The sequence below is a fragment of the Blennius ocellaris genome, assembly GCF_963422515.1.
Source record: "Blennius ocellaris genome assembly, chromosome: 14".
NCBI lineage: Eukaryota > Metazoa > Chordata > Actinopteri > Blenniiformes > Blenniidae > Blennius > Blennius ocellaris.
In genome coordinates, this window is record NC_137663.1 from 17,146,552 (window position 1) to 17,157,249 (window position 10,698).

At 39.6% G+C, this 10,698-nt stretch overlaps 1 protein-coding gene across 1 annotated transcript; it reads right to left on the reverse strand.

Moving 5' to 3' along the window:
* Window positions 1-619: 619 nt before the first annotated feature.
* LOC308139533 (5-hydroxytryptamine receptor 3B-like) lies at window positions 620-9,136 on the reverse strand (the record flags this gene model as incomplete). The annotated part of the gene is given in 10 exon segments (XM_080508993.1): window positions 620-885; window positions 1,148-1,357; window positions 2,307-2,517; window positions 4,842-4,844; window positions 4,846-5,003; window positions 6,280-6,449; window positions 7,221-7,330; window positions 7,769-7,813; window positions 8,015-8,178; window positions 9,103-9,136. Coding segments are annotated over 10 exon segments (1,371 nt in total).
* Window positions 9,137-10,698: the final 1,562 nt, after the last annotated feature.

A 10,698-nucleotide genomic window follows, 5' to 3' on the forward strand; every position in this document is an offset into this window, starting at 1 on the left:
TCACTTTTGATGGCATTCATTCCTTTATTTATGTATTTATTTATATAGCGAAGGGCGGAAAGGGAAAAAAAAATATATTCAAAAAATGAATAAATACATAAATGAATTCATGATAAAGGATAGATGAAGGGACCAAAGGACGAGAAAAGGGAAGAGAAAAGGAAACAAGGAAAAAGCAACTAATACTCAAGGGAGGGAAAATACAAGAGAATGAGATGAAAATGAATAACAAGAAAGGATGCTAACCAACAAGATAAAGATACAAAAATTAAAGAAAAATAGATGGGTGAATGAATAATATTTTAATTGCAAACAAATAAAAGAAAGAAGAAAAACATATTTAAGAAAAGAAACATTAATGTTAACACTGTCTTTAAATAGGATTTTGTGTGATTGGATTTTTTTTATATATATAATTGGGAACAAATTAGGTACAATATTTTAACAACATTTTTAATCTACTTTTTTGACTCCATTCATTTTGTTGTAAACAATGTTATCATGCCCAAAAAAAATAAAAAATACTAACTCTATTGTAATAAACTATTAAAAGTGTTATTTAATGTTAGCATCAGTTTCCTTTCTATTGTTCCAGCCTGGCTGCCAGTTGAATTGTTGTTCAGGCGGCGCTCCAGCTGGCCCACAGCAGCAGCAGCGTGCCGGCATACAGCACCAGGACCAGCAGGTACAGCCGGAACAAGAGGCGGTCAAGCCTGGAGCAGAGCTCCAGCCAGCCGGCCTGCATCGAGGACTCGCTGTCCTCCTGGGACAGAGCCATGCGCAGGGAAACCAGCTCCTGGAGGAGCCACTCCAGTCCGGACGGAGCCTCCTGGATGTCATTCAGGGACAGCAGATCCTCCTCCAGTGAGTTTTCAAGCTCGTAATCTGTGAAAAGATTATTACAAAAAAGAAAATCCAGTTTGAAAGTCACATGGAAAACACCTTTACTTTTTCAAATGTCTTATGTTGCTGGAATTGAACCCAGTTGAGCCACATGCATTCTTATTTACCCAACAGCTTCATATGCATGTTTTTTGGACTGTGTGAGGAAACCAGAAGAGCCCATAACAATGAAGCGAAAGCCTTAAACTGCTCTGATATCACTTGTGAGCAGTGTGACACTCAGCTTCTGAGCTTAAAAGTTCACCTTCGGCTTGGTGGATGTGATCGAGGGTTTTGATGGAGGTCAGCGCACTCCCGGTGAAGCCGTGGCCGGCCGAGCCGTACTTGTCCAGCAGGCAGGCGGACACCGACATCTGCCTGACCTCCTTCTCGCTGTGGTGGAGCAGCTTCACCACCAGTATGGATTTGGCCAGGCTGAGCATCAGCAGGGCCATGCACACCACAAAGAACACACCTGCATGGAGATGGCAGAGACACCTTACAGTACCTGCAAAACTGGCTGTTTACCGGCTGCTGTCAGTTCTTCAATATCATCATTGTCTAAGTTGGGGTTTTTTTTTGCATACAAGAGCAGATCTGTTACTTACTCTGTAACTAAGTTCTCTTGCAACTCTTTCAATTGAATACAGTAACTGCATTTATTAAGTACATTTCAGGGATTACACACGTATACATACTTATTCACACAAACAGCCGATTTACTGTCAGCACTTAACACAACAAGCTGAAGTACCTGTAGAAAACTCATGCAGGCACAAGGACAGCATGCAAACGTCCAACAAAAAGTTTTCAAGCTTCTGCGCTGTGCCAACCAGATTACATTTGTAATATTCAAAATAAAGACTAATTTATGGCTTAACCTACTTCCACATATAAATTCCCACAGCCTCACTGTCATTTGGGGACATTTATGCTGAAACTCACTCTTTCTCGGAGTGTACCTTTGTGTAACCTTCGCAGATTTTAATCAGGGCAATGGCTGGCACGAATAAATTAAGTCGTATTTGCCATGTTTGTCTTTGCTTGACAGTTTCCCAAAGAAAGTGATCCCGGTGGCACGACTTCAGGCACGCCGGTGGCCATGTGGGCACCGCTAATAAATCTGTTGCTGTCAGGAGGTTGAATTACAGTGCTGAGAGGCAAACATGATGAAAAGTTCACAATTTAATTAAGATGCTTCAGAGATCCATATTTCTATATACAGCCAGTAAATGTGTTTCAGGAAAAAATAGGTGAGTTGGATCGTTTTATTTTCCCTTTCTGTTTACTGGCATGCCAGGTTAAATTCTGCTGGTAAGCTTCGTGCTTACGAGATCATGCTTTTCAGAAGAAATTGACATTGACATTGACATTGACATTGACATTGACATTGAAACAAAACTAAAGAGGATAGAAGTTGGTACCGATGAGTGGAGTCCTGACTGCAGTGACGGGCAGCTCGTCTGTCAGGTTAACCCTGAACACTGTGTAGCCCAGCAGGATGCTGATCTTAAAGGCGATACGTGTGCCGCTGTTCAGAGGCAGGTAGAAGCTGACCACGTCTACGAGCATGAGGAAGATACTGGGGATGAGGAGGCCCACCACGTACAGCAGGGGGCGCCGGCGGATCAACACCTGGGGACAAGAGAAGAGCCTGGCTATGAATCAAATGACTCAAGAGTGTATGTGTGACAGTATCGCTCCGATGTGACCTTTGAGTTGAATCGAGCTGCGACTCCACTTGAGGACAGAAGCATTCATTAATATTCATTTTAGATTTAAAGCATTCTGGTAAATAAGTGGAAATCTCAAGTCCCAGATTTGGCTATGCTTGGATTTCATCTTCCTCACGCTCGGTAACAGCGGCTTCTTCTACAACATCGTCACAACCGTGATCAGTGAGTCCTGCTGCTGCAACCTTTGCAATGCATTGCTGATAGACTCTCTCTTCACGCGCTCATGCCATAGTGATGAACATGCCTTTAAAGTGAGAAGAGGTTTAATTAAATTCTGCAAACAGTTGTGTTGCAGGGAGCAGATTGCATGTAGCAAATGTCATGAACGGGCCTAAGGTAAATTACCAGTGACAGTGCTTGTTAAAGGTCAGTGAAAGCATCAATATTAATTAACAATATCACACTGTCGGGGGGGGAAATTGAGTGTGCATGTGAAAGGACTGAACGCGCACGGTTACAATTGGCTGTTCTGAATGATTTTAGAGGATGTTTTCCCACTTTCAGAGCCGATTGAAGAAGTTTTGGTGTAACATATCAGTATTTCCCTTCCTTCTTTGTATATATATTTTTCTAAAGAATGTATGATCTGTATACATAATACATGTTTACAGGAAAGGAAAGTAAACCTCATGCAACTGAAAGATTAATACAAAGCCCTTTAAGGGAAATAATGTAAACAGGATGCTACAATAGTGATGTGAAAACTGGCTCTGCGTGACTTTTGATGAGAATGCTATTGTTTTTTTTTGTTTGTTCATTTTTTAATATATTCATCTGTGTGAATTTTTTCAAATTTCCATGGCATTGTAGTGAATGAGGAAACAGAATCTGTAGTAAACAGATGAAGTATGTAATGATTACAAGGATTTTACATTATAGTTTGGTATAGTATAAAATAGTCTGGATTTTTTTTGATTGACTGGCTCAGATGACACACCACTATCTAGCGAGCTAATTCTACTTTCAGTCCTCGGGTTGATTCAAAATACTTAAACTTGTTTTTAATCACAATACATTTGTCATCAAAAACTAAAGCAACTGCTGCTAAAAAGTAATAATTTAGACAATTGACAAAAGCGAAACAAACACAGCAAGTCGTCTCATGCAGTACTTTCTAAACCATAAGTGGAGAGAACAAAAATATTGCCATCACCCTGGTTTAATTGGTCTTTTTTATCAGTTCATTGACTTGTTTTCTTTTATCTGGCATCCTCGTATTTCACAGAAACCAGCTCTGCATGGTGCATAGTGATTGTTTTGTTGGTTGTTCATTTATGTATTTAAAAAAAAAAGATTTGATTCCAGTCAAATTTCACAAATACACCCTCCAATGTGTGGTTTTGTTGATTTCTCTAAGGCATCATGGCTGATATAGAGCTGGTTTTATAGTTACCGGGCTGTAGAGTCAATTTTGAAAACACATGCTTATTGGCTTTTTTTTTTTTTTAAATCCCACACTTTGAAAAACCTCTGGTCTAGATGATAAGTAGTGAATTTATTTGTTTCCCATCTCAGTATTTCAGCCCCCCCCCCCAAAAAAAAAAAACAAGCCCTACTGGAAATGCACAAATAACATTAATGCCGGCTTAAATCCTTTTTTTTAAATGACATATTTACTCTTTGCAACAAAACTGTCACTGTGTAACAATATCCCAGTGAGCCATGAAATGCTCCATTACCGAAAAAGCCTCGGCTCTTTGAGCTGAATAAATAGCAGCCCTCCCTGCTCTCCACCTGCAATGGGCTGTGGGGCCATTTTGCTCGCCACTAACAAGAAGTCCATTGATCAGGCAGCCACTGAGACAGTCTCATTTTGGTTGCTCGCCCTCCCCTGTCTATCAGCTCCTCTCTCTATCTGTCTCTTGACTTGCCAGGAACGGCCTCAGCCTCATCATTTGGCATTAGCTCCCTCGCTCGATCCGTGAAGGTCGCAGCCAATTGCTTTACACTTTACAATTGCACTGTGCAGCTTCGGGAGGCAGCAGGGAACCCACAGAGAGCTGCAGTTTAAAGCTCGCCATCGACAGGCAATCACAGTCATCAGGGGGCTGCTGCTTGCTCTTTTGTTACGGAGTTGTTACACCTTTGCAATATTAAGCTGTTAGTGACTATTAATATTTAGATTAAATTAGAGAATACCCTGGCTTTCATTCTTCAGAGTGTAACCTTCTGTAATAAAACAAGGCCCTGTGCAGTAAATGCAGAGTGAACGCATGAAGGCACGTGCATTGAACTGGATGTGGGCGTAGTCGGTGTCGTCCTGACGAATCTTCCAGTAGTGTGTAGGAACGGACAGCAGCTCCCATTCCCCGTCATTCATGAACTCCCCCTTATCCTTAGCGATGGCTTCTCCGCTCCTCCACAGAGCCAGGTCAATCTCTTTCACTGCACAAGATAAAGAAAGGAATCGAGACAGAAAAACAACGAAGGAAAGCAGTAAATATCAGCTCTTACCACAGTTGTTTTTTCTTCTTTTCGCTCCCTGAAAGAGACATTCTGTTTGTTTGTGCGGATTTCAATAAGCTTTTCATTTGGATATACAAGCAAGGTTAACCAGCTTTTCTCTACTTCATATATTCCATTTAAGCTTCAAGCTTAAGCCTCTCCGTTTGAGTGGTAGGAAAAGCATGTGCAATCTCAACTCGTGAAATTCAATTGAAGTTGATTTTCTAGCTTTCTTCCTTTTTTTTAGCAAAATCTCCCAGTTTCTTTTCATTCAAACCTTCCTGTATTTATCTCAGACCCAGTTTAAATGGCATCAATCTGCATCAAAGCAGTGGTACATTGTGTTTAGCCCACAAGTCTTTCATCTCAGGGCCAGACTTTCTCTGTGCAGTTTGCATATTCTCCCTGTGTATGTGTGTGAGGCTTTTCTCTAGACATTCTCATCTTCTCCTGCATTGAGTTACATCTTCACCTTCAATCACAGTGACAGCTGGAATCTATGGTGGAGTTTACAGTGGTGACCATTGTAAACAAAAATGGGGGCTGCAGAAAAAACTCGTGTTCCTCCTGCAAATCCAAATCCATTCATGTTAAGTCAACTGACGGCTTTAAATTGTCTGGAGGTGTTAAAAGTGTGTGCATGTATTATTGTCTATCACATAGTCCCGTGACGGGGTTATTATTAATATTTTCACACTTTTTGAGCGTTTCATGTTTTCTTTTGTCACAAAAAAAGACCCCTAAAAAATGTATTCTTAATTGTAGTTCTGTATTATCCTTATATAATTCTTTCAGCGATTCTCTTTTGCCCTGTGGTCAATTCCAGAAACAACTATGAGATGGTTTAGAGTCAGTAATTTTTTTTTTATATTATTAGCCTTACTGTTGCTGCTCTTACCTCTGACAAAAAAATAAAAAAATAAAATAAAGGAAGACACCAGTATGTAAATGCAGTTTAGTGAAGCTGAGTTTTATTTAACGAGTAATTGCTTTCATACATTTTGTCCTGCCTCTGCAGGAATAATAGAAGTTACTATAATAGAAGTTTCTGGTGCCACTGCTGTAACAGTGGCAGCAGTAATGCCAATGCTGTAATGAGTTTTATGTGCAAAGCCGTTGTTACTTTCAACCTTACTACAATGTTTTAACAGTTCAAGCTGCGCTGTTGTTCAGTTCCACACTTTCACCCACCAGAAGAAGCAAGAAAACAAGGGACCTGAGTGGAGCCAGCTGCGGAAAGTGAGGCTGCAGTTCTGCCGGTCGAATGGAAACGCGTACAGCTCCAGACTGCAGGCCAGCACTGCCTGTATGGGCCGGTAGTTCTTCACTGAGCCAGAGGAGTTGACGTAGACGTAAGGAATTGGAGGAGACTTCCCCTCTTCCACACTTGGAAGACACAACAGAGAGTGAAGGTGAGGTGACATGTGGATTGCCCTCCTGAATAACTAAGCAGGTATACCTTTAAATCAAGATTACCCACCAAGAGTAACTGGTGGCTTTTTTTTTTTTTTTTTTAAAGTGAGCAATAAATTACAAATACATGTACAGAACCATCTCAAAATGTGTATTATTAGCAAAATCTATGTCTACACAAAAACTTACATAGCAAATTTCTGCTGCTTCAGCAGTCTCAAAGCACTTTACATTGTTAAATTACATTCACCTATTTCATTTCTATTGTGGTAATTATGGCCTCTGGTATTTTTTTTAAAGGAGAAACATGAAACAAATGTAATACTTTGAGTATTTTGAGTATGAGCTAAAAGTCTTTTTTTTTCTGTTAATGATGAAATGTACAATTGATGAAAGTTTGACTCTGTTTGGGGAGTTTCAGTGTGGCGGTTGTATTTTATTTCTCTGCCGGCATCAGTTTACTTTTTTGTTCACTTTAGTCTTTAGCTGATCTCTGTGTGTCAATAATGTAACAATGATATTTATTAAAACACAAAGAGATTAAAACTGAACATTTTAATCCAATTTTTGTGTCAAATTATGTAACAAAGAATTTTTTTAAATAACAAAACTGAGTTTTGTTCTGAGGCTACTATCCACACACACAATATGCAAACATCTTCTATACGTGCTTAATAAGTACAAACTGCTACTGCTCTCGAGATATTTTATCTGGAACAGGACGGAATTTTGGTCTTTTCTTACAATTCTGTGACGATAACATCAGGTATCCAGATGGCATCAGATGACAGTGAGATCTCATTGATGCCATCAAACTCCTCCGGATCCCAAACCAGGAACTCGTCTCTCCAAACCTGAAATGACAAGGTACTTATGATTCATGACTAGAAGTCAATGTAATTGAGAAGGAAGTATTTACAAAAGTAGAAAATGAATTCCACTCCCTGTGACGCAACTCACGATTCATTTTATAATGATCAAAATGATAGTGAAGAGTAGCCCCGTTACTATTTCACTCAGCTCCTGTTTACTGGAGGAAGAGCTCATTATCCCTGGACTAACTCAGTCCCTGTGCCGCAAAAATGAGAGACGCCACAAGAAAAGCATAAGCATAAGCAGCAGGGTGCGATTTGCCAGGAGGGATGCCACCACTCCCCGCCTAACCTCATTATTTTCATGGCAGGCGAGGGAGAAAATTGATCTTCCTTTCATAGGCATAGAAAAAAAAGTTGAACTTTTTTGTACATTACATAATAAAGTCTATATAAAGAACACATTGAGATGTGACCTACCTGTCGGTACCAGATACTTGTGGTGATGCATTGTGTCTTTCCATCCTAAGAAAAGCAAATTCTGGTGAATAATGTGAAGATCATATTTACAACTCCTTGAAGTTAGCATTTTTCAACAGCAAAATATGACTCTTACAGACAGATCAAGTATATCAATCGGGGCGGGGGACTTTAAGGGTAAGATGATCAAAACATTTAGTTTTTAACCTTTTCCCCCTCCACAAAGCGGTGTAAGGCCTGACTCACCACATCGAGCACAGACTGTAGGAGGAGGTCTATGTAGACAGTGGTGGGACTGGTCCAGTTGTGGACCGGTCGAACCCCACAGTCATACTTCCTCAGCAGAGTCCTGGTCAGCTGGTTCAGAGCTGATCTCTTCGGTTTCTCTGGGACGCATTCAGTCAGATGGGCTGAAAGGTCAGATTTAGTTACAAAAGCTGGAGCCAGAAAGCAGCTTGAGATCTCTCTTCAGTTCAGCTAGTTTGTATTAATCTCGATAAGGTACCATTATGTTCCTGGAGATTGTTTTGCTTTTCCACAATAATCCAGAGCGGTGTCAATACATTATCACAATTTAAGAGAAAAACATTTCTTTATCAACTGGCAGGTCTCTGTTAGATGAGAAATCAAGAGTGACAGGGGCTCAGCACACGAGAATGACGTGCCAGAGGAAGTTAGGGCTCCTCTTTAAAATCTCTTTGAAATAGTGATTTAACATTTTAAAATAATCTAAACATAGATGCTGGACATAAATGCAACTAGACATAAATGCAAAGGTACACACACTCTAGTTATTTTATACTTACACGGTGTGTACATCTATAACATATGTTTGAATGATTTGCTGTAATCTTCCAGATATACAAAGCACTGGACTTTTTCCTACTGGATTTGGTTTTTGTGGCTCCTTAAAAAAAAAAAGTCTGATCTGAATCCTGCGCCAGACATGTCGGCGACTAAAATTACTGGAAGAAATTATATGTGGGGGTGGAGTTATATCATCAATAGGTCAAGATAATTATGCATAATACATATTTCATGATTAATTATCTGAACGATGCATCATATATTAATTTGCATAATGATACCAGTGCATTCCCTCTTATAATAGTCACCAATGACCACACCTTTTTTGTTATACATGCAATTACGTTTACTCACTTAGCTACAGTTAACAGAACAAACTGTTGCAAACATTAAAAATATATAGCAATAGCAAATCCTGTCTGATAGAAATACTTTCAGTGATTTTTTTATCCCTCAAGTAAATAATCCCAGTCAGTCTTAGAAAAGGCTCCAGTTTATTTTCTTTGAGCCAAAAAGAGGGATCTTACCTGACAACAGCAGCATCAGCCAAATGAGAGCCATCGGGATAAAAATGTACCTTCAGGATTACAGGTGCTATCCAGGTGTCGCAGCCAACAGCAAAAATATCCACAATTAACTTCAACCGTGGCAGTGCAGAGAGTAGCAGAGGAGCAATGAACAGGGGAGAGCAGACATTTTGGTTGCACTGCTATTGATTTTCCACTATCTGAGTAAGGTGATACATATGATAGTGAAACATGCCTGAGAGAAAACTCCCTGAAGGTTTAGTGCCAGTTTACTGCTCCAGGAGATGAGCATTTAGTTGTTGTAAAGGTGTTTTAACTCAGCTGGAAAACACCTAATAGCCTCGAAGAATAAAAATGCCGGGGTGTCTGCACACCTGAGAGGAAAATAAAGCCCTAAAATTGCATCACGGTTCCTCACAGATTGACGACTTTTAAAAATAACTACTGGAGAGATAGCGCCTTTACAAATCTGTGACACCCAAATAAATCCAGGAAGAAATGGGCTTTCTTTTCCGGCACGGTGTCATATCACCCCCTTTAGTTAAGGATGTTATTTGCAGTGCCAGACATTGGATATGGATGGTTTAATCTCAATTATTTCCATTCTTTCTGGCAGCCTTGGGTTTTCTTTTTTCTGTGGTTTTTTTCCCCACACATTTTTTCAGTACAATGTAATATTCTTTCAAAGTATGCTTATTGGAAAATCCTTGTTTCTTACACATTATACTTAGAAATTATACATATCAGAGCTCTTCGTCTCGCACCGTAAATTGTGGTTGAAATACAAATTTCCTGTATTTTCATTCAAAGAAAGTTGCTGCCAGAGGCAGATCCATGTGGCATTAACTTGGTGAAATTTGTCACATTCAAAGCTTTGTGTTTTAATAAAGTCCTTTTTACACTGTAATCATTGTTCTTTGTTCTGATATCATAAATCCCACCCTGGAAGCAAATATTCTCAAGGGTGGAAATTCCATGTGAATGTTGATGGGGACAAAAAAACTAACATTTACATTTTAAAAATGTAATTATTTACTTTTGTCAGTGAGTATCGTTTTAGGCTATTTGGAAAAGAGTGGGGGTTATAGGGAGAACCAAATACATTTAAAAAAAAAAATATTTTTGGGCCGAATACAGAGACGGACCAAGGTTGGTCCTGTGTGGGGCCGCCAAAATATTGTTGTAGTGAAGTTATGAACAGCTGCCATCGCTAGAGAGTCGCGTGTTCATGTCACCGTCAGAACATGCATGTTAAGATTAAAGGCACAAATCCCAGTGAAGCTGCAAACAATCTCGCATGAACACTGTTAAAAGTATGCAACAAATGTGTAGAAGCATATGCAAACTTCACTTAATACAAACTTAAATAGCTCAAGCTTAAAACGCGAAGTGTTCTTTGCATTTGAACCTGAACAATGTTCATGTATTGTTCAGTTTGAGCAGGATTACTATTGCAACATCATTGAAACAGGTGTATAAAACAAAATAAAGGCCTCAGGTTGGTTTAGTTGCTGAACCAGCATCACTAAGCAAGTATGATAATCACTGCCAGAATGTATTATAACCAGCAAGCGTTATGTCACTTTAGTTGGACTC